The 24,727-nt window shown below is 38.9% G+C and overlaps 1 protein-coding gene across 2 annotated transcripts in view; it reads right to left on the reverse strand.

Annotated features, from left to right (window-relative positions):
• Positions 1-24,727, reverse strand: part of F13A1 (coagulation factor XIII A chain) — a 163,844-nt gene that overhangs the window by 100,257 nt on the left and 38,860 nt on the right. For both annotated transcript variants that reach the window (XM_025445092.3, XM_035710518.2), the window contains exon 5: positions 11,336-11,587. In XM_025445092.3, coding sequence (XP_025300877.1) covers positions 11,336-11,587 — 252 coding nt within the window. The remainder of the gene's footprint in view (positions 1-11,335; positions 11,588-24,727) is intronic.

Consider the following 24,727-nt stretch of genomic DNA (forward strand, 5'->3'; position numbering starts at 1 on the left):
CACAGCCAGTAGTCATTAAAAAGAATATGTATGTACTGATATAAAAAACTCTGTAAGATATATTATACAATGAAGTAAAATATAGAGTAATATGAATAAAGACTGCCACCTGTGTTTTAGAAAAATCCAAACTCTGTAGAAGTATATATGGACATTAATATGTAAAATTATAGCAGAGTTATCCAGAACAATACACACAGTTAAAGTATTCTACGGAGGTTCTCAAGGATCAGAAGTATGTGAGAAGGAAAGATCACTTTTTACCATATATACGACTACATGTGCATATTTGAAAAGGACAATGTATTCAATTAATTGTCAGTTAAAAATTAAAACCATTCAAAAATGCTTTAAGGGGTGCCTGGGTGGCTCAGTCAGTTAATCTACTGACTCCCGGTTTCCACTCAGGGTGGAGAGATCAAGCCCCATGATGAGGTCTGTGCTCAGCACAGTATCTGCTTGATATTCTCTCGCTCTTCCTCCTCCTCTGCCCCATACCTCTGCCCATGCATGCATGCACTCTCTCTCATAAATAAATAGATAAATAAATAAATAAGTAAATAAATTTCAAAAAGGCATTAGAGGATGAAAATACACCAAAACATTAGCAGTGTCCGTGATTTGTAGATCACTGAGTTCTTTTATGCTTTCAATATTTTTATTCTATAAGGCTTTCATCATTAGAAGAAAGTAAATTTTTTTAAAAAAACGTTTTTAAAAAGCTAGTTTTAGTGAAGCTGCCTATTTAATAAGAGGTTAAGTTCATCTTTTAAGTATCAATTTTCCTCATTATTAGATATCACCATATAACCATGCCTTTTAGACCTTCTTCAGGTCTCCCTGCCCCCTTTTTTTCCCAGTGTAAGCTAGATCAAACCCCATTCCCTTAGTGTCCTATGGATGCTGTGGTCACTTCTGTCCAATGAAGATTGTTCTGTGATTTAGTTATTAATTGAAAATGTGTGTTTTTAGTATTTACCATGTGCCAGGAAATTTCACCGCATGGTAAACACACACACACACACACACGCACATGCATGCACACTAAACTCATTAAAACTCATAACATCTCTAAAAGAAAGGCACTACATTTTCCTCATTTTATAGATGAGTTAACTAAGGAAGACATTAGTTATCTTTCCCAAGGCCATTGTACTAGTAAGAGGTGAAGCCAGGACTTAAATACTAAGCTGTCTCCCAAGTAGACTGTGACTTTTTGAGTCCAAGGGATCAGGTCTCTGCATCCCCCGCACCCAGCACAGAGTGCCTGGGAACTTGGCACAATAAATACCTTCAGCAAGATTGAGAGATGGGGATGGATGTCTGGAGCTTGGAGAGTGAAAGAAGAAGAAAGTGAAGGATTTACTTTTGGGTTTTGGGTTATTATTGATGGAAACTTACAAATTTAAATGGCAAACTATGAATAAGGAGGAGTTCTGAGCTTGAGACTAGGCCACCCTTTTCCTTCCAGCGGCTGAATTAAATCTCACCTCAGAACCAGCGGGCATAATCATGAATCTACAACAAGGCAAGGAAGTCAAATGGGAAGCCTTGATTTTAATTTTAAATTTATTTATGATTTTAAAAGAAGATTGAGGGTGGAAAGCAGTGCTTTCTTTCCCCCGTTTTTACTCAGATCTGTCACTTTAAAATATAGTTGTCCAAAGCTAGGATAGAAAAAAAATTACATCACCATGGAAACTCAAAAAAAAAAAAATCCCTATGTTTGATAGGCTAACAAAAATAGGAAAACTTAATCATTTGCCTCTGGCAATTTTTGTTGTTGTTGTTTTGTGTGTGTTTTTGTTTGTTCAAATTTTTGATTTGTTTCAGAGGCATATTGAGGTTTTACTAGATCCTGAAGCAAAAGTGAACTCTCTACCTTAGTAAGATGGGGGATGCTACTAAAAATAAAAACAGTGACAAATAACCCACTGCTCTAGAAACCTGCCTTTCTAACCTTAAACTGTTAGTGTGTGTGTGTGTGTGTGTGTGTGTGTGTGTGTGTGTAAGTGTGGGGATTGGGAGCTGTACTTCTCAAATCCGTGAGAGCTGGTAGGAGAAACTAGGTCTAAATAGCTTAAAGAGTTAGTAGCAGTACCAAGGATCCATTGACAACTTCTGGATACTAAGTGACCTCTGGCAAATTAAACTCAGGAGAAAAACAGATTCCATGTGGCATCATTGGTGAATGTGGCATGAAACGTCCATCTGCTTTACCCACAGCTCTGCCACCAGAACAGACCTTCCACATGCCTTGTAAAGAAGCACCTTTCCAGGGTGAGTAATAGGAGGCAAGTAGTAAGGAAGAATGACCTCATTTATTTTACTATTCCTCTGATAGGAATAACGGGGTAGTTTAAAACTACATAACAACAACATTGTGGGTTGATCCATTTTGGGATTCACTTCTAGGGCTGATTTCAGCCCCCTTGGAAATTGCCACTCGCCTCCCCACACACACAGAGAAAGTAAGAATTTATAGCAAACATGTAAAAATGAATGCAGAGCCTATTGATTTTAGTATCTGTATAACTTCCTTGGGAGAAAGAGGGCTATTCATCACTGCCTGGGCTCAAAGTTTCCTTTTGCTTATTTACATGCTATTTTAAAGTTAAAGTAAGTCCCATTTCCAAAGTCACTAAAGTCAAGCTCTGCAAAGTGAACTCAGGGGTGAAAGAAAACTACAGTGCCGGGGATGCTATCATATAAGTTCTCTCCTAAAAGACTACCTACCAGCTTAAATCAGAATTTGGTTTTGTTTCTGATGCTTTGGAAAAAAAAATAATAGCTTGGTCCTTTCAAAAAGGCAAAACGTGTCACCTCCTTAGATAAAGGAGAAATTTTGAGTGAGGGGATTAGGAATAGCTTTTCCTGTCTCCCCTTTCTCTAAAGGCTGAACATCACTAAAGAAAGAGGCAAGATAGGTTGGTTGAATATAATCATTCTTCAAGGGAGTGGCTTCATGTGCAGAGCAAATGTGACTGAGTTGGCGCCGTCATGGTACCTTTTCCATCTCAAAGGAGATCAGAGGGGGTGGAGAACTCCAGCAGGCTGTGTGTGATATCGGCACGTGAGGAACCACTTCCCATCTCTGGGAGTTGGAAAATGGTAGAGCAGAGAAAAGAATGGCATTTCCAGGGTCTGTGCTTTTGTGTTTTTCCCTTGTAAGTGTCCAAAGCCATCGTCTTCCTAAAATGGTCTAATACAGCCAATTTTGAGGCCCACTTTTCCACCCATTAACTCTGGAAAGAAATGAATCCAAGAAGCACAGTCAAGTGGTTCCTCAACAATTGGATCCGTTTCATTCCTTACGAATATATTGTATCACATTACAGCTCAGGCCAGCTTGGGAAGTTTATTTGATTTGTGCTAATTTGCTAGTTTTGCTGGTTAAGGACTTTTCAGGTACTTAAATATCTTCAGAAGATAGACTATTATTCATAAAGCAATTCTACAAAGAAAATGTCAGAGAATCTTTACTTAGCACATATCCTCAAAGGGAGCCTGTGCCCTTGTTGGCATGCTTATTATTTTTTTCTTTTTTTGCAAAGAAAACTGTCGTTTGATCTTATAGCTATCAACCTGGTTTCATTTTTATTTATTTATTTATTTTTAATGACAGGACTTTCCAATGTTGTAAAACATCACAGAAACTTCCCGGCTGGCACCTACTTCTTGTTTCTCTTATTACACATGACAGTATACCAACAGTTAGGTTTTAAAAAACAAAAGAACTTATCCTGACCAAGTAAGAATATCCAAGTTTTGGCCTCAGCTTGTTTTCTAATTTTCTATATGACCTTGAGAAATTTATCTAACAGCACAGAGTCTGTTTTCTCTCTTGAAATATGAGGCTCATAATTTTCTCTCTGACTCTCAGAGTGGTGGTTATCAATTCAGTCCAGCACATACGTTGGACGTTAAGTTGGTGCGTGGCACCATGCTACACTGAATGAGAGAAGAATCCTACTTTCTGAAATACACAACACAGAGAGATACTGGCTTTTAGTATTCTTTGAAGAGTATAAACAACTACAAAAGGAATTATATACCACAAGAATTGGCAGATGAATGTGATTCTGGCTTAGGCCCTCTCAACTCTGATCCTTCCAGAAGTATCTCATAAACAGCTTTGCACCTTGATTCTGGGGTCATCTACATGCCATTGGAAAGAATGTCTACTGCACATTCTCTAAGCTCCCGTCTGATTGTAATGCCATACTGAGTAATGCTGATTTGGTGTAGAAAGGATGAATGAGCCTTTAATGTTTCAGACTCTTACAAGGGTGATATATGCTGTTTTTTTGAATAGAAGTTTTGAATAAGTAAGGGCTTAAAATTTTCACATGAGCTTTATTAGAACTTCATAAAAAATCAATTAACCAACTATCTGATTGCTATTCTATGAAAATACTATTCTAGGGGCTGGAGAGGGTACAAAGATAAGCCACTGACCCATTTCTCCCCACTCCCCGGCTAGGCCAGGTGCTCCTATTATATGTTCTTGTGCCGTGACTTATTTTAATACTTTTTACAATTGTAATTCATGTTTATTAGTAATTCATTTGTGAAATCTTTGTGGAAGCTCTATGGGGGCAGACACTGTTTGTATTTTTCACTGCCATATTCCCAATGCCTAATTCAGATCCTTAATCATTTTCATTATTTTCATATTTTAAGATTATGATTTCATATATTAAGATTATTTTATAATCTTATTCATTAGTGGATGAATAAATAATACTACCATGAGTACTTACATTGTTATGGAGGGAGATATACCATCAATATTTGTGGATTGATGGATGAATGGCTCTAGTCTGAGGGTATAAATTCTGGCCTGAGCACAAGAGTCTTCAAAAGAAAGGGGTGTTAGTCACTGTTACCCCCGGAATACCAGAGCTGGTGTATTACACCATTCTGTACTAAAGGGTACAAAAAACAATGTATAATTTCAAAGCAAATAGTATAGAAATGAACATCATAATAAAACACGAGCTGGTCATATTTATTTACTATTAAAGGTATCCAGATATTAGAAACTTATTGATTTCTTTACATCAAATTTAATTGATTTCTTTGTTTAAAGGAAAATACAAAAGTCATATTGAATAAAAAGTTAGAAATACCAGATGCTAATTTGGTGTCAGATGCTAAGAGAGAGAAATCTACATACACTTGTGCCCACAAATTCACTCCCACACATACCATATATGTTTTTGACTTTTTTTTCAAGATGGGAAGATGTGAGATTGCATTTACAACTTATCTGTGATGGTAGGTGCAATGAGCCTAAAAAGCATTTACTTAGAATTATTAAATCAATGCAGTAAACATTTATTAAACACCTAGTATGTACCAGGCACTGTGCTAGGTACTGGGATACAAGGCTGAATGAAGGAAGGGAAAACCAGCAATGGGGAATGAGGGAGAGGGAGGGAACAAGTTAGGAAGAGAAGAAAGACCCCCCCCCCGAATATGATTGACGTCCAACCAAACAGAATAATCAAATACAGACCCAGAATACTAAGTCTTAGTTATGGAACATCTAAATCTTTCAGAATATACTATCTGGCACTAATGCTAGACTACCAATCTGGAGCACTATGAATTTAAATAAGGAAATACATCCCATAATTCAGAGCTCCTGAGCAGTTAGAAAAATAAGAGGAATTCACAATAAATGCCCAACACATTCCTGCTGCCTTTTTGGGTACAATTTTTTCTCTAACACCCTGGAGAAGAGCCCCTCATAGAATGGATCTGAAGCCTGGTTAGCACTATTAAATTAAAAAACTGACCAATAATTCTTCCTGATCCGCCCCTGCCCTCACTAGTGTGGTATTGCTATTGATCTCCATTAATGATTTAGTGATTAAGGAGGATAAATTGCCTATGAATGCAAAGCAAGCTGAAGGGCTCTCAGGATCCCAGCTGAACATTCTTCTATCAATAAGTACTGTATGTGCCTCTATAATTTTCAGCCCTGTGTCCTAAGCCACCTTGGGTATCACTTCTGCATCAAGTGTGCAGCATTTTCAGCATCTTGCCCACCTTGCTCTATTTTGTCAACTTATGATTTCCTCTTTGTTATCTTTTCTACTTGGGCAATGGTTCTCTTTTTACCTGCTTATCCAATTGCCAGACTGTATCTCTCTGAGTCCCTTGTTATGAATTAGCACATACAAGCACAAAAGTAGGTGGTTATCAGGCTACAATATACTGGGTTGTGTATGGAGTCCATCACACAGAATCCTTTTTTGGATTTTATGCCTCAGCTTCCAGGCTGGAAAACCATAGTGAGGGATCCCTAGGTGGCGCAGCGGTTTGGCGCCTGCCTTTGGCCCAGGGCGCGATCCTGGAGACCCGGGATCGAATCCCATGTCAGGCTCCCGGTGCATGGAGCCTGCTTCTCCCTCTGCCTGTGTCTCTGCCTCTCTCTCTCTCTCTCTCTCTCTGTGTGACTATCATAAATAAAATTAAAAAAAAAAAAAAGAAAACCACAGTGAATGAAGTAAAGGGGTTTCCTATTTCCTAAACATTCTCTTGGAAATCTCAGTGAGCATTAACAAAAAAGATTTTGTTACTTTATTTTATTTTAGAGATGGAGTAGGGGCAGAGGGAGGGGGAGAGAGTCTCAGACTCTGCACTGAGCACAGGGCTTAATCTCATGACCCCGAGAAAATGATCTGAGCTGAAATCAAGACTCAGATACTTAACTGACGGAGTACTCGAGGCGCTTCTCAATGAGTATTAATATAAGAAAGTAAAAAGGTCTTATCTTAAGAACTGATACCAGAATTTTTTGGAGGGAATGGTTTTGGAAAAGTGTGTAGTTCCCAGTAGTTTCCTTGTTGGAGGGACCCAAATAGCAAAATAAAAAAGCTTGGTGAACTGCTCTGTGTGAGAGAATTAACAATGGTCAGCTTCTAAGAGAAGATGCGAGAGGAGCGTGAGAACAAGGAGGAATGGCAGGGTTCAGAGAAGCAGCAATAAGGTGGGGAGAGACCGGGATTGGGTTTAGGGAGGAGTTGGTGAAATTTTAAGCAAAGTATACTCTCCTATATTTTATCATTATTTTTTTTTGTGATTATTATGTATACTAGTGGTTCTCTAAGTGTGGTCCCTGACCATCAGCATCAGCATCTCCTGGGAACTGGTTAGAAATGCAATCCTCAGGCCCTACCAGGCCACTCGATGATCTGAGGGAGCTGCCCAGAAATGGCTTTCACAAGCTGTTCCGATGCGCTCCCAGTTTGAGAAACAGTCTTTCCTCCTCTCACCACACCATATTACAGACAATGTCTAAACACAGAGATGATTTGTGTGACCTTTTTTGATGTTTCAAAGGCAGCACAGCTGTCAGCACTGGGAGAAATCAGATTCTGAGAGGTGGAGATGACCATGAGATATCCCCAACAGATTTGCAGAAATGTTGGGACACGCAAGGCCAAGGAGCTAGGGAGACTGTGGTAGCTTTCCCCGAGTTCTGGGGAGCAGAGAGGACCCTCCTGCCATGTTCCTGGAATAAGCCCACTTTCTACCTCCAAACTCCCAGTCTTTTCTCTATCAAGCCTCCAGCGTTCCTCTCCTTGCTTCTGGTTCTCTACGGATAACTTTGCTTTTCCCATCACCAGGAAAAAGAGAATCACAAAATGGGAACAACCTTGTCTTCTGTCCACTGAATCTAGAAAAGCTGCACATTTCACCCATCTTCCACATTGCTCTTATCACTGTAGAGGATGGACAGCCCCACCCATCAAGGGCTCTTCATCTGTTCTCTGTATTCTACCCAGGCAAGGACTTTATTCCCTGTCAGTTTTTCTCAACCTTGGCTTTAAAAAGCACCTACAGACCTTTTTTTTTTTTTTTTTTTAAGATTTCATTCATTCACTCATGATAGACACAGACAGAGAGAGGCAGAGACACAGGCAGAGGGAGAAGCAAGCTCCACGCAGGATGCGGGACTCCACCCACATGCAGACCTTTTTAAAAACCCTAAAGCCCAAGGGCATCTGGGTGGCTCAGTCAGTTAAAAGGCAGCTCTTGATTTTGGCTCAGGTTGTGATCTCAAGATGGTGAGATCAAGCTCCATATCGGGCTCTGTGCTAGATGTGGAGCCTGCTTCAGATTCCCTCTCTCCCTCTCCATCTGCCCCTCCCCGACCAACTCGCACACGCACGGTCTCTTTCTTTCTCTCTCAAAAACAAAACAGAACAAACAAATAAACCCTAAAGCCCAGGCTACACAGCAGACCAACCAGAATGTCTGAGATATGAGTAGCTAACTCCCCTGGGTAATTCTAATGTGCAGACAAGGTGGTGGACCATTACCTTCTTTCTGGGCAGTAAACTCACCTTTTCCTGGTTTGTCTCCATCTCCATAACATTATGCCTACTCTATTCATCTTTAGAAATTCTTCTTTGACTTTCATATAATTTGTGTTTTGTAGAAAGTCTTCTTGCAGAAGATGGCAATAGCTGTTATCTCCACGTTCTTACTTCCCATTACACTGTAGCCTGTACCCATCTCTCTGGATTTTGTCCCCCATCACTGCGGTAAGGCAATCTTTCCAAGCTCCCCAGTGACTTCCATATTTCCACAATGTATGGCCACTTTCTTTGCTTATTCTATTTAACTCATCAGCAACAAAGAATCGGTTGCTGTCTTCTTGAATCAATCAATTATCCAGCTCTGTGACACCACACTCTTCTGATTTCCTCTAACTCCTTTTCAGTCTTGTACTCCCTTGTCTAGACTCTAATTGTTGATGATACTAAATCCATGTTTTTTCTTTCTTTAAAATTCCGTGCTAGCTTCTGATGGTGCCCATATTTGCATACCAAACTCAGCCATCTCCTTGGAGCTCTAGATTCACTGATTCAAGTGACTACTTGGTGTTTCCACTTGGATATCCCACAAATTTCACCAAATTTACATTTCTAAATGTAATTCTTAGTTCCACCCCTATGTCTTCCCTTCTACTTCCCCCAGACTTCCTATCTCTGAAAACGGTACCACCACCAACCTAGTTGATCAGATACCAATCACCCAGAGTTATTCTTGACTCCTTTCTCTTCTTTGCCTCCCATGATCAACCCCTCTGCAATTTCTGTTCTAAATCCAAAATACATCTCCAATCCATCCCCTCCTCTTCATCTCCACTGCCACCACCATAGTCCAGTCCATCATCATCTTTGTCCTGGGCCACAGCTTCCAAACTGATCTGTCTAGTTTTATTCTCACCTTTGTCTATTCAGTGATACCTGAGAGGGCCCTCTGCTTCCCTTCTATAATGCACCATTGAGGGCCAGGACCATGTTATCTAGACCAGGTGACACTTTCTGAACAGGGAAAACTGGAAGCATCTCACTATGGATAGAACTTGAGAACAAGGCAATGATTAGATGGTAGAAAGTTATAAGACTATCCGCCTTCTGAATGACTCTCCTATAAACTCAATATGTTGGGCAACATGATTAATCCTTTTCACTTCTGGAAAACTGGCAACGGAAGTTGAAATACATGTAAACACATAACCCATTATACACAGTAATATAATCCTTTTTTGAGATTATACAAGTTGAGGTAAACCATATCATTTTCTAAATCCCTTAGGATGCTAGATAGTCATATGAAGTTACAAAAAAGATTTTCTTTTTTGTAATGCAAAGAAAGTCAATAACAAATTCCTAGTTTAAAATTTCTTTTATAAATATGAATGTTTATATTTTTTTTACAATAGGCCATGTCCTGCATACTCTTCTGTTTCGGTCCTTTGATAATTCTTTCTCTATTAGACCCCCCAATACTAGTGCTCCTTAGGGCTTGATGCTATATCTTCTTTCCTCAACATATTTTCTCCCTAGGTGCAGACGACTCCCAAGTTTATAACTCTGATTCTTGTCTCCAGATTCACAGAATGGAATACCTACTTGTCATTTTTGCTTGAGTATCCACAGTTATCTCCAACTTAACATTTTCAAAATCTTAGTTTGTCTCTACACCTTCATTCCCCTCAGTCTTTCCCACTTCTGTAAATAGCACCACATCCCTTCAGTCACAGAATGCTTTGTATCTGGTTGACAAGATTATTGTACACAAGAGTGCACCTTTGAGCAGCACATGGCCCCATTAACATCTCCTATTACCATCAACCTTGGACATCTGTCTCAGAGATAGGATTATTGGGTACAAGATGATGGGGCGGTGAGTTGGGAGTATAGGATTAGCTCAGTACCATCTGCCAACACTACTGGAACTGATAATTCAAAGAAAAGGTCAGTAGGATCCAGGTTTGTGTTATATACAAGTAGACAAGGTTGTTTTTCATTTATTATCTATATGTAAGTGCAGCTCAATCTGATTCAAATGCAACTCTCACAACCAATGGCCATTTAAAATCAGCAAAAAATATAGACTCATTTTGGAAGATACTGAAGAGCAATGCACAGGAAGTAAACAATGATATGGAACATCTCCTGTCCTAGGTCAGCTTTTATAAGTTTCATTATCTTATTTCTTAAGATATAAAAGTGTACCCTTTCCCATTAATGCTGTTGCAATGTTTGCTTCTGCCTCTGGAATTGAAAATCTCCATATCAAGTATGAAAGCAGAAGGCAGATAAAGAAGGGCAGAGATGGGGATGGGGGAAAACACTGTGTGACTAAGTTTTTAAATTAAATTGAGAGAAATCCTAGGACTTGACCTATTTTATTTGACTATAACTAGATTAAGCTCCTGTAACAGACAGAAAGGAAAACTCAGAATAGCAGTAGAGATTAAACTGTATTATATTAAACTAAAGTTACATGTTTATACATCCAGAGTTATGGCTTCTAAACTTTGCACCGAACACTCTGCATATACACAAATATATGGGATTCTTTCAACATTCAGGCTTTCTATTCTTAAATTAGGGAGATAGAGAAGTTAGTTTTACTATGGAAAAGATCAACTTTATCCTATTTTTCTGAAGCCAGATTATAGGTCCTAATAGTCTTGAAAGCCTATTTTGTTTACAGAATAATAACATACACAGAAGTGACACCATCAACACATAGCCTCACAGTTAACTAATTGTGCAACTTCAGGCATTCTTCAATTATTTCCTGGAATGAATGTATAGCAGCATTAACTTCATATACACAGCCTTGTCCTCAGATACATTAAGGACAAATTTCAATTTTTTTTCTGTCTCTCAACTATGGGAAGCAGTGTATACAAGAAAGAGACATATCTTCTAGAATAATTCTGCTATCCCTCCAAAAAGAGATGCATTGGGAAAATATGAACTATTTTTTTTAAATGAGAAAAATGCTTGCTCCTTACCTTCACACCAAGGATTGAAGAGAATGTATGTGTCCGTTTCTGGGTTTCGGCTGGTACGGAGTATGCCATAGGGGGTCCAGACAGCAACATACATGCGGAATTTCCCAACAATACACTCTGGAGAAGACTGGATGGACAGCCGAACAGATCTGTTCTCTCTCATGATAACTTTAGCACCCCACTTGCCTCTCTGAAGCTCCGGGACAATAGGAACTGGAATGTAGGTTCCCTTGTTCTCCTGAGGGTAGCGACCTGTGAGTAGAAAGAAGTGTTGAGTCGATTTCACAAACCATTTTTGTTCTCACTCTGTCATCTTATAGCTGAAGGTTAAAATAATTAAGTATACTCGAAATCATAAGACTTGGGTTTGAATTTCATTTCTGCTACAGTGCTATGTGACATGTTAGTTGATATTCTTCTTTGAAGCTCAGATTTGTCATGTCTAGATTTTTTTTTTTAAAAAGAATAACCTTACTTAAGGAATGTTTGTTCATTGGTTAATGAATTCAAATAAGATGTAGAAATCATAATCTGAGGTGCAAAAACAAAATAAAGCTTACGGAGTGCTGTGAAGTTATCACTCCCTGAAATTCTGCCCTAAAAAAAGTTAGAATTGCTCTTTTTTTGGGGGGGGGGATAGGCAAATTTCTTTTTTTGCTTATTCTGAATACAATTTGTTATATTACCTATAATAGGATTATATTTATAGGTTGTGTGTGACTATTTTCATATTCAGTTGAAACACATGTTTATTGCCAGTTTCATTAGGGATTTAGGCTCATGTTCTGGGCAAGAATTCAGGCCCTTCCCTTACTCTGGCCACTTCTGGCAAATTACTTGACTTTTACAAATCCCTATTTCCTTTTTTTTCTTGATTGGTGAATCAAGATAATAATATTACCCGAGGATGAAATAAAATAACACATGTGAGATACTTTGCCCATAATTTTTCATGCATAATAAATTTTAGCTGTTACTTCAATAGAAGATTAAGCAATGGGAATTGTACCATATTTCCAGTATAGCACACTTTTGTATAAGCTATCTCAGGATACATTTCATTTATCTTTATTGTAGTCACTTTAGACCAAATTATTAATTCATGGTGTTAGCCTCAAAACTAAATTTTACCAACAGGTTACTGAAAAAGTCTTCACTCTATCTATCTATCTATCTATCTATCTATCTATCTATCTATCTAGTCAACTTCATGGCATTCTTTTCTTATTAAGATTTATTTGTTTATTTATTAGAGAGCACAAGAGCAAGAGAGGGACAAAGGGAGAAGTAGACAGAGAATCCCAAACAGACTCTCTGCTGAGTGGGGATGCATACCTGGGGCTCAATCCCAGGACTCTGAGATCACAACCTGAGCTGAAATCAAGATTCAGATAATCAACTAAACCACCTAGGTACCCTCAACTTTATAACATTCCTTAATTTTTTAGCTTACAGTTTATAGTTTAGTTTACAGAATAATCAAATACATAGATATTTTAAAATAGAGTAGATCTTTTATTTACTAACTTTTCCAAAATGCGTTAGACATTTCATTCTTCTTGAGTTGAAGAAAAATGCAAATCAGGCTAATACATCTGCAAATTATTTTGACTACAAGCACAAGAAACTTTAAGGGAAAAACTTATTCACTTTAACTGTTTTGTAGAAAGCATGTAAAGGATTCTACATTAAAACTAACACAAACAATGCTTCATTTGGGACTCCAATTACATAGTGTGTGCTGTGAGGTCTTAAAGGATTCTTTGGTAGGCAAATTTTCAAAGACAGAGCATTCTAAGGAGGTGGTTGCATAAGTTAACTGCTGTGTGATTTTGTGGGATGCTTAATCTTAATGAAAATAATAATTTACATAGTGCAAGCCAGGGAGAAAGATTAGAACCCCAGTGCTTTGCTATGTGTTAGGAGTATCAGTTAGTCACCACTCAGGGTGAATATTATCATAAATCCAATAAAGTCTTAAAAATGGTTTGCTGCCAAGGTGCAACAGTGTTTAGGTGGTATTCTTGAGAATACATGGAGCTTAGTCTCTGTGAATCCTGCACATGAATCCTGCAAGAGCTGTTTGTTCCAAAGGCACCTCCATCTCTATATTTCCTGTGTATGCTCCTCTTTGTGCTTGTTCAAACTAAGAGATGAGGCTGCCCTTTTCTCTGGAGGCATTGTTGCTCTCTGGAGCCTCCATCATTACTAAAGTGTAGACATCAAACACAATCTCAACAGCTAAATGGGATCGTATTTCATTCATTACAGGGGTTCCCAGCAGCTGTTGCCACTAAATACTGGCTTGGGTTTAGAATACACAGTATTAAGTACAATACGAGCTTAGTAAAAATAAATTTTCAGAGGTAAAAATCTATGTGATAATGATAGACTTAGATTTTTTTTAAAAAAAGGATACAAGGGATTTTAAAATGCATTACATAAGAATTCTCCTTTAGAAGCAGCAATGAAGTGGGAGAGTATCTCTGAAGTTATGTGTGTTATTATGATTTCAAAGACTTATATTAAATTTTACCTATCAGGGACACCTGCGTGGCTCAGTGGTTGAACATCTGCTTTTGGCTCGGGTCATGATCCTGGGGTCCTGGGATTGAGTTCTGCATCAGGCTCCCTGCATGGGGTCTGCTTATCCCTGTGCCTATGTATCTGCCTCTCTCTCTGTGTCTCTCATGAATAAATAAATAAATAAATCTTAAAAAAATGTTTTTACCTTTAAACCTCATGATATGTCATAGAAAGGAAAGAATAAGTAGAGCCATGTTTATTCATTCTGACTTTGAATGCAGTCACAACCTAATCTAAAAACTAGTTTGTTTGAACATTTTCATTTGTGCAACAATATTGCCTACTACGTGCTAGACATTATTCTAAGTGCTAGGAATACAACAGTGAGCACAACAGACTTCTGTGCTCCTAGAGCTTGTAGTCTGTGGAACAAACCAATATTTATGCTGTTTATTATCTGCCTGTTACTGCTTTATTCCTTATATTAAACTATGAGAGGGAAATTATTATCATTCCCCTAAATTTAACAAATCAAGAAACTAATACACATGACCATTAAGCAATTTGTCCAAAGTGATGCAACCAGTAAGTAGTAAGGTTGAGATCTAAACCCAATCAGTCTGGCTATGGAGCCTGACATTTTAACCACTAAGCCCTAAAGCAGTTGTATGTGTGGAAAATGCTTTGGAGTTGGTGAGAACTATGTTCAAATTTTGACTCCACAGTTCACCATAAGTGTAACTTTGCACAAACTATTTAATTGTTTGAGCTTCCATTTCCTTGTCTCTCAGTTCTGGAAATGAAAAGAAAATAGATCTTATAATATATTGAAAACTTTACACTTGGGGATCCCTGGGTGGCTCAGCAGTTTAGCGCCTGACTTCAGCCTAGGGCGTGATCCTGGAGTCCTGGGATCGAGTCCCACATCAGGCTCCCTGCATAGAGCCTACTTCTCCCTCTGCCTGTGTCTCTGCTTCTCTTTCTCTGTGTCTCTCATGAATAAATAAATAAAACTTTACACTTGGTGCATGATAGGGGTTAAGTCAGGAGCCATTTATTGTTTGTGTATAAACATAATAACTACTGGAAAGTACAGCCAGAAGGAAGCCAAAAGGAAGGAGAGGTTATTCCCCACCCCCATGGCCACCAGTCTGGTTCTAAATCTGAAGAAATGTGAGTGTCTCAGAACTTGTGGATGGAAATGTGGTCAAGGGGAGAGCAATTCAGCTGGCTTAGACCCTGACTGTGTGTTCATTGTACTTACCTGTCCTCTCTCATATATTCTGTAAAATGGGATAATAGTGGTCAGAGTTGGTGATGGGGAAGGCAGGCCAATAAATGGCAGTTATTGTTATAATATTTCCCCATTGTTTCAGGCTTTCTGATTCCTCCAAAGGATCCTTTCTCTGCTCTAAGAGCAGGAGCCAAGATGTGTTCACTGACTGTCAACCTATAGAACCCAAATCTGCTTCATTCCTTTGTCAAATATTTTGAGCTAATTTTTCTGTCAAAAAGATGCCTACAGCCGACTCCCACAATCAATAAAAAACATGATATCATTCATTACTAAGCAAAAAACCTTAATAATTCCAGAATCATCATGTAAGAATCACCTGAAACCTGTTCCTCACTCATAACTTGTGATTTTCTGAGTCATTTATGGTGACTGTCATCTTTATTCATTCATGCCTTAATCAGGAATTGACAAGTGATGATCTATAGGTCAAAGGTAGCTTACTGCCTGTTTGTGTAAATAAAGTTTGATTGGCACACACTCATCCATTCTAGTATTATTGTGCTGCAACAGCAGAGTAGAGTAGCTGTGACAGGGACCATATGGTCTGCAGTGCCTAAAAAATTTACTATCTGGCCCTTACAGTAAATGGTTGCCAACCTGTGCCTTACAAAATTTTACATTTTATTTATTTAAGGAGTGATTTATTATAGACACTCAGCGTCTAAGACTGGGACCTAAGAAGAAAATATTATCACCTAGTTTTTTCTTCCAAAGAGAAATATGTCACTAAACTAATAACAAGCCTCTGTACGACTATTAGGTCAACATTTGGTTTCCTTAACACCTCTTAGTTAAATTCCTCACAGTCTTAGACAGTGTTGAAGACATAGGAAGTTGTTGTAATTTTTTATCGATTTCACTAGACATAGCTAAAATGTTCAATTTTATTACTGTACAAGGTTTAGAGTTGCCAATCCAGTTCATATAGCAGAGATGTAAATAAAGTGACAGGAATGAAGGTTTATTTCCTGGGGTCCTTCCCTGTGAGGGAGTTTTTGCAGATGGGAAATGGAGGCTCCTTGAGGTTGTTACATGGAAGACATCCATATAACTAGACAGAGGTAGAGACAGGGCTTGGACCAAGATCTCTGCACTGTGACACACCTTCTCCTTTCTCTGCATCATGCTGCCTACATGGAACCTAAGGGGGAGGGTGCTGAAGGCATTACAAAATACTAAAAATGTATCAATATTGTTCATCATTTATGACAAATATACCATATTAATGTATGATGTTAATACTGAAGAAAACTAGATGCAGGTTTACTTACTTATTTTTAAGATTTATTTATTTATTTTAGAGCTAGAGAGTGCATGCACAAGCAAGGAGAGAGGCAGAGGGAGAGAGAGAGAGAACCCTCAAGCAGACTCCCTGCTGAGTGTGAAGCCAAAATGGGGCTTGATCCCAGGACCTAGGGGTCATGACCTGAGCCAAAACCAAGGGTCTGATGCTTAACCAACTGTGCTAGCCAAGTACACTTAGAGGCAGGGTTTACAAGAACTCTCTGTACTATCCTCATAATTTTTCTTTAAACCAAAAATTTTTCTTCTTTTTGAGAGAGACAGAGACAGAGGAGTGAGTGCACAAGCAGGGGAAAGGGCAATGGGAGAGAGAGAAAATCTTAAGCAGATTCCCTGCTGCATGTGGAGTCCAACAGGGGGCTCAATCTCACAACCCAATGGTCATGACCTGAGCTAAAATCGATGCACAATTGACTGAGCCATCCAGCTGCCCCTAAACTGAAAAGTATTCTAAAATAACAATACAAGTATTAACAATAAATAAACAATACAAGTATTCTAAAACAAAGATGAAGTAAAGAGAAGAATAAAGCTGGAACATCTAAAGGGATAGGAGGCCAAAGGACAGTGAGATGATATACATTGGTGGATAAGAGATGCGTGAAACAAAGCATGGATCTAGGGGCTTAATAATCAGTAGTGAGAAAGAAGACCCTCAGGAGAGTCTTGCATAGAGGGGGCATGGGCTACAATGGATTTGAGTTGGGAATGTTTCCAAAGTGGTGTCAGTGACTGAAGGGAGAAGGGAGAAGGGGAAACAACACTGCTAATATGGTCAGGCCATGCAGCACCACACCAGCACATGGAAGCAAATCAGGAACAGGTAGTGAGCACATTCATTCCAAAGGGAAGAAAAAGAACCCAGATTCACAGACCTTTTCATATTCGCTGTATAGAAAAGCTGATTATTAATGGGAGACTTGACATGTCAATAGTACTGCAGGGTCTTGTCGGCTGCTCTATACACCATGTTTAATTCTGAATGTAATGATTTCAATGACAGCTCTGGGGAAGAATTTCCTATGATTGAGTTGTGAGTGAGGAAGTTGTGACAGAGTAGTATTTCATTTCACTAAATAGCCCTTTTCACCCCCAGGAGGTAGCATGTTTAAGAGACCACAATCAAGCTACACTCCGGAACACCCATCCATCAATATCCATGACTGCCCATCAACTATCCTTGGCTAAATCTAGATGTGAACCTCAGCCTTACACAGGTGATCACCATGCACACATTTGTTGAAAGTGTGGAATGCCCAGATAGTTATCCCCCCACCAAATTGTGTGACTTTTGTGCTAAAAAAATCTGAGCAAGAAAAATAGAAGCAGGAAATATAGTATCTCAGAAAGGATTCTTATTTTGTTTCTAATAACATACTCTTTGAAATTGGACTACCAACCATGAAAAAATAAAATTACCGATTGCATTCTTTCACACTTATCTAAAATTGGTGCCATCTTCCCAACTCATCCAGAAAGTAACACATGCTCTTGGTTTAAATGCTTGTTTTCATTTGTAAATTAGTTTTGAGGCCATAGAAAGACTATTTGTAAGGCAGATTCACTTGAACCATATGCCTACATTCAAACACCCTTGTGTTCTTTAGTCTTACCCTCTCCTTACTCATACATGGGTGAATACAGAGAGATGTACCTACCTTCACACCTCCATCCTGGAACCAGGAGGAAGTGGGTGAACATACTCAGTTCCTCGAGATTTTTTTTACTAACATTTGCTTGTCAGGCCTGAGCTTTTTGAATGGATTCATCATATTTGTGTTATTTGCATGACAGACAAGAGAAATCCACCTCCAGCTCAGACACAGCCCTATGTGCCCTTGGAGAAAGCTCTCAACTATTCATCACACAGATCAGAAAACTCTCTTCATGCCAAGTGCTGCTTAGATAAAACTCCACAGAGAAACATGTTGCATTTTAAAAATTCATTTTTTATGGGGATCCCTGGGTGGCTCAGCAGTTTAGCGCCTGCCTTTGGCCTAGGGCGTGATCCTGGAGTCCCGGGATCGAGTCTCACATTGGGCTCCATGCATGGAGCCTGCTTCTCCCTCTGCCCGTGTCTCTGCCTCTCTCTCTCTTTGAAAGAGAAATATTTTTTCTCATGAATAAATAAGTAAAATCTTAAAAAATAAAAATAAAAATTCATTTTTTAGTAAGTTGATGGCCTGAAATATTTTCATGTTCAAAACACAATGTCCAAAAAAAAAAGGGCAAAAGAATGTCCTATGTGGTAATTAGGTTCCTAGATAGTCCAGAAAGGCCACTAATCAGCATATAATTTGGTCAATATGGTTGAATATTGTTGCTAATAGAATTATTCTGACTTCATTTTGTTCATACCTAGAACCTGGAAGAACAGATTCAGCAAGGAGGAGGAGTAGATGCTTGTAACTGAAGAAGACATGCCTGCCAGTTGCTTTCCCTTGGTGCTCTAAAATGAAGAAGCTTGTACCTCAGGATACCCTATTTTTCTCATTTCTTGGGCATGCCATCTATAAGTCAAGTGACCATTGTTGTGTTCCATCTGCACTAGACAGACTTAGTAAAGGTAAGTAGTAAAACACTTCGGGTTGTTCAAGTCATAATTAATCACCCCAAAACCCCAAACAAAACTGTTACTTCTTATTCACTTAGATATCTATTTTCCTTATTAAACTGAAATAAAAATATTGTCTTACTTGTCTTTATAGCACCATAGAATGTCACAATGCCATGCACCAAATAGCTGCACAGTAAATGTCAGTGGGACTGAATTGAGCTTTTGCAGATGACAAATTCCATTAGAACATCACAGAAACTTTAGAAGCTCTGGAATGAGATTCCTGTAGCAAGCCAGTTGTCGATTCCAAGCATCCTTCACAAGAAATGAAAATTTCTAGTTCGAAACCTTTTCCTTCAAAGGGTGTTTTTCATTCACATATAAATACATTTTAAGCTGAGCTCTGACTCCACCTAACTGCAGACTTTCTTTAATAGTGAATTCTTAGAAGAGGATCATCTCTAGGGAACTCATGAATATATCATGTCTCCAGCTGGGAAAGTAAATTTCATGATGTTAATTCATTTTTCCATTTGATTCATTTGTTTTTCCCAGGACACACCTCTCATGCTCAAAATAATCAATCTATTTCCAAATGGGCCCTGGAAGTGTTGCTGTGGCAACATGGGGCGTGTGGTAGAGCTGGAAGCAAGAGTATAGTAGTCTTGCAGAGGGAAGCAAACCTTGTTTTTAACAGCCTTGGGATGGAATGGAAGTGTATGGGGGACCAGGATGCAATAAGTCCCTGCATAACTTTTGAAACATCAGGTACCAACTATAAAAAACACCACCACGGAAAAAGAAACAATCAAAATAGGCACAGGAATCTTGGATGGTAACAACTTAGAGGAGAAAAACACAAATGTTCAAAAGCAAATCATTTCATCAAGGACCTCAGGAATTTGCTCTATTTCATATCTTGCCAGTAGGAGAGTTTATACATATATTTTCAGAGTTTTTCTAAGGGAAGAAAGCTTCCTGGCAATGTTTATTTTGTGGCTCCAGCAAACAGGGGAAGGAAAGGAAAGCTCCCTGAGGACAGAGACGAGTTGTGTTCAATGTTGCATACTAAGTGACATGCAAGATGCTTGGAACATAGGTGCTCAATAAATGTTTGGTAAATTGAAGATAAGATATACTCTTTAAGGAGTCTTGTCTATCTTAGTTTTATTTCACCTTTATGTCAATATTTCCTACATCTTTTAAAATCTTTTTTCAGAGTAAGGTGAAATTTTGTGAAATAGCTAGCACTGTACCAGGTTGTTTGAGTGACTAAAAAAATAAATAAAATAAAATAAAATAAAATAAATAAAATAAAATAATAAAATAATAAAGCTACTTCTTGATGCAGACTATCAGCATTAAGAAGAAACACCTTAGATGGCCAAGTAAGGCAATAATCTGGACATAAGAAGACCAGATCCTGGCCCAGGGTGCGGCCAGCAACATAGAGAAAAGGAAAAGGACATGAGGAAAAAAATCAGAGAAAACCTCAATGCTTTAAGATATAAGAATTTCCTCAACTATGAAATAAGACTGTAGAGCTCCTACAACAAAATTGACACTTATTGACACTTATTGTAAATGTGCCTACAGTACACCAAGCTGTAGCTGGGATGATTAGCCATGAGGAACAAGGTGTAGCAGGGCTTCTGATGAAACATAATCATCATAGCTGTTGGGTGCATTTGAAACCCAGAGGTGGAAAGGGCTAAAGGTGCTGTGGGAGTGAGAGTGGATCCCTCATAGAAGTGAGAAAGATCCCTCATGGCTTTGGGATATAATCTTAAAGGTGGACAAGGTAGGGAGGAATCTTCCCAGCAGAGGGAATAAGGAAAGCTTGGAGCATAAGGAAATGGAATGAAAGAATACTTATGGCAGTAGAAGCAGTTGTCTTGGGCAGGGTAAGAACAAAAGGGACCTTTGATGCTGTGCAAAGGCATTAAGCTATGTCCCAGGACAGGCAGGCAATGGGGCAGGGGCTATTGAGAAACTTTTAAGTGGGCTCATGAGATCCGTACTTTAGAAAAATAACTTTGGTGGCAGGACTGGAGAATGGTTTGGAAGGGACAAGCATGGAGGAAAACCAGGCAGAGGGCTGCTGAGGTACTCAGGTGAGACATGATGGTGTCCTCAGAGTTATAATGACTGGCTCTGGGTAAAGATCTAAAAGGGAAGATAAGTGGACAGTTTTGGGTAGAAGCAAGAGGAAGCAACAGAAACTTAGTCAGGTGTGAGATGTTGGTTCTGAGTGACAGGGGGAGAGCCAAAGCTAACCCTAGGCTTAGTTCATTCTTTACCCTTGAGCTTTTGAGTGCCTACTAGGTGCTGGGTGCTCTTTCAGTTGTTGGGCATACAGCCACAAGTGAAACATCACCCCCTCGAACCCTAAGAGCCATGACTAAGCTGCAAGGCTTGATGAGCATGCTCTTCTCTAAGGGGTCTGCTCCAAAAATCAGGTCTAGTGTGATTAACTACTATGCAGACTTACTCAATGAAGCTAGTTTTCTGGAAATTCCCTTAGTCACATGTATGTGTTGCCTCATTTGAGAGAAGATAGAATATTTTTAGTTTTTAAGAAAAAAATCATGAACAGAAAATCTCTATGATTTAGATGAAGTTGGTTATAGAACATAATACTACACTGTAGATTTGTTCATATTGTGATCCAATTTCTTTTTTTTAAGTTGGTAGGCTTTTTTTTATATTTAAATTCAATTTTTAAACATAGTATAAAGGGTACGTGATGTGATGAGCACTGGATGTTATACTATATTCTGATCCAATTTCTAAGGAACAGGAGAAATAGAAATCAGAGAATTTGGATTTGAGCTCCAGGTTGTCCACTTGGGAAAAACAACTACTGTTTGTGCTTATCTACTGTGCCTGTCAGCTGCCTGGTTGTTCTCAGATCCAATGCCCTTACCTCCAAGAACCCTTAGCCTGGTTTTAAAGAAAACCCTATTCCCAGGTTCCTTTGCCCTCTGACTTCTGGGTAGGTTTGATCAACGAGAGGCTTTGGAGGCAGACGGGGTAAAAGCCCGGGTCTTTCTCCCCCTCTCTCTCTGCTTCTGGAGACACTAAATTTCCTCCAAGGCTCTCATCTCCCACTGGGAGCTGGACAGTCCCTGCCATAGATCCAGCTCTCAGGGATTACTTCTGAGTTCTGGTAAGACCTCCTCCTCTATCATGTGCCTGGAGCTCCAGTTGTTGTGGCAATTTTCTGCCATTACCAATTAATGAGTGACCTCACTGTGGCTTCCTAGTTGTTCTCTCACCAGTATGTAACCGATTCCTTTCACTACACTTCCATTGCTTATAAAACCTGGAAATGTTTCTGTGGTATACTCTCGACTCTGACTCTGCAATGTGTAAGGTATTGTACGAATAGTCTGCATCAGCTCTGACACTTATGTCTGTGTAATATCAAGGGATCCTGGGGCTTAGAGAACACAAGTAACTGGCTATCAGTTGCAGAATAGTGATTTGAACCCAGGTCTGTGTGGCCTAGCATTCATGCCTGGGAGAGTTAATCAGCCTCTCAGTCTATTTTCTATCTGTAAACTAGCCTTATAAAGGATGAGTTTAAATTATAATGTGTGTGAGGGGCATGGCATGAGCTGAACAAATTATTATAATTCTCATTATTAAATGGTGTCTGATGGTCACAGGAGCAAGTAAAACTCATTAAACCTATTTTATTCTTATTTCTGAGCATGACCACATGGGTAGCTAAGAAGGTGGCTGCTGACATGGCATGATTCAGAGGTTGATTCAACAAGTATTAACCAAGCACCATTTAACTGCCAGGCACTGCTCTAGATACTGAGAATACAGTGATGTCAACATAGACAGGTTCATGGAGCATACAATTTAGTGGTGATAAAAAGACAATAAACAAATAAATATATACTATATAAATGGAGGTAAATACCATGAAAAAGTAAATAAAGCAGCTTATAGGGACAGAAAATAATGAGGTGGGGTTGCTGATTTGGAGATATTGAGTAGATAAGACTCTCCAGTAAGGTGACGTTTGGGCAGAGATATAAAAGAAGTGAAGAAATGAACCATGCAAACATCTGGAGAAAAGCATTGCAATAAGTGCAAAGGTCCTGAGGAAGATGATACTTAGTGTGCTTGAGGAGGCTGCTATGTCTGGAGCAGAGGGACCATTGGAGAGAGCTATAGGAGACAGGGTGAGAGAGAGCCAGGAGATCAAGTAGGGCTTTCTAGGCTGCTGTCAGGACTCTGGAATTTATTCTGACTCAGAAAAGAAATCACTAGAAAAGACACATGGTCTGCCTTAAGTTATTCTTAAAAAATCACACTGGCTGCTGTGTGAAGACTGTAGCAGAGCAATCAGGATGAGTAGGAAGGCCTCTTGACATCCCCAAATATTCCCACTTTGCTTTTCATGAGAAGCATGAAGGATCATGAAAATCCTTCCAATAGAGAACAAATTAGAGATAATGCTAAAATGTTTATATCCCTGAGAAGTCTGCTTAAATTAACTTCTCTGGGGGATGAAACCTGCTTATCATGCTTTCCTAAAAGCTGGTTTCATAGCTGGAAAAGAACTGGACATTAAACACAGGAGAAACTTGCTCATGAAAGATGGTACAAAAATGTGACTATTTGAAGCACAAAGTTTGTCTATGTCACAATTGTTTCTAGAGCAATTTCCAGTCCTTCCCTGGTAAGAGTTTAAATGAGGCTCTGTTGTTCTACCAATACATTGAGGTTTAAATCCTCCAGGGTCTGGTGATGCTGAGGAGAGAGCTAGGTTGTTGATGTCACAATGACTAATTTATTGTACTTTGATGGACTTCACGATTATAAACCAAATTGCGTATCAGTTTTTTGTCTTCTTTCACTCCAACTGTTAGTAACATTCACAATGGACAAAGGATGATTCCACCTTTCTTAGAGTTTTGCCACCCTCAAGCTGGGCTGTAGAATTCCAATACAGGTTTGGAGGGGGAAGGAAACACACTTTCCAAAGTGGGGATCACTGACTGGATGCATGACATCTGGCAGCTTTGGTGCCTACCTCCTTCATGTCCTCAATCAGCCTCAGGAAGCATGCCATAAGAAATTCTCTTTTACAAGAATTGAATTTCCCCAGCAAATGGTAATAGTATGGAGCCAAAGCTCCATTTGTTTGAGTTGTATCCATCATGTAAGCAGACTGAGGCTTGTGAGTCTTATGAGAAAGACTCATTTAGTTAAAATAATAGCAACTGGCTTAAAAAGCAGTGTCATTAGCCAACAAGGATAGGATCAAAAGTTTAGCCAAGTGTCTTCTAAGCAAAATAGACCTCCGAAGAAATAGTCACTGAAACAATCAATTCTTATCAATAATTTAGTGGCAATGCTGAGGGGAATAAGGAAAAATCATTGGTAATCTAACAAAAATATTTTTCCATCTTTGGAATGCAAATATATGAATGCAATTCATAACAGCAAGTGTTAAATGAGCTTGCATTGCCAGAGGTTAAACCAATTGCTGATAGGGCAAAAATCAGCATAGAAGTATCTTAGGCAATGAGATACAGTCCATTTGTTATTAGTCTGCAGGTAGATATCAGCAATACATACTCAATAGACATTTATTTAAACAGACATTTATAAATTGCTATGAGCAAAGTAATATCACTCCACCTGCAATTTACAAAGGCAGTATACAAGATGTATATGATATACTTTT

This window comes from Canis lupus, chromosome 35 (genome assembly GCF_003254725.2).
Source record: "Canis lupus dingo isolate Sandy chromosome 35, ASM325472v2, whole genome shotgun sequence".
In the NCBI taxonomy this organism is placed as follows: domain Eukaryota; kingdom Metazoa; phylum Chordata; class Mammalia; order Carnivora; family Canidae; genus Canis; species Canis lupus.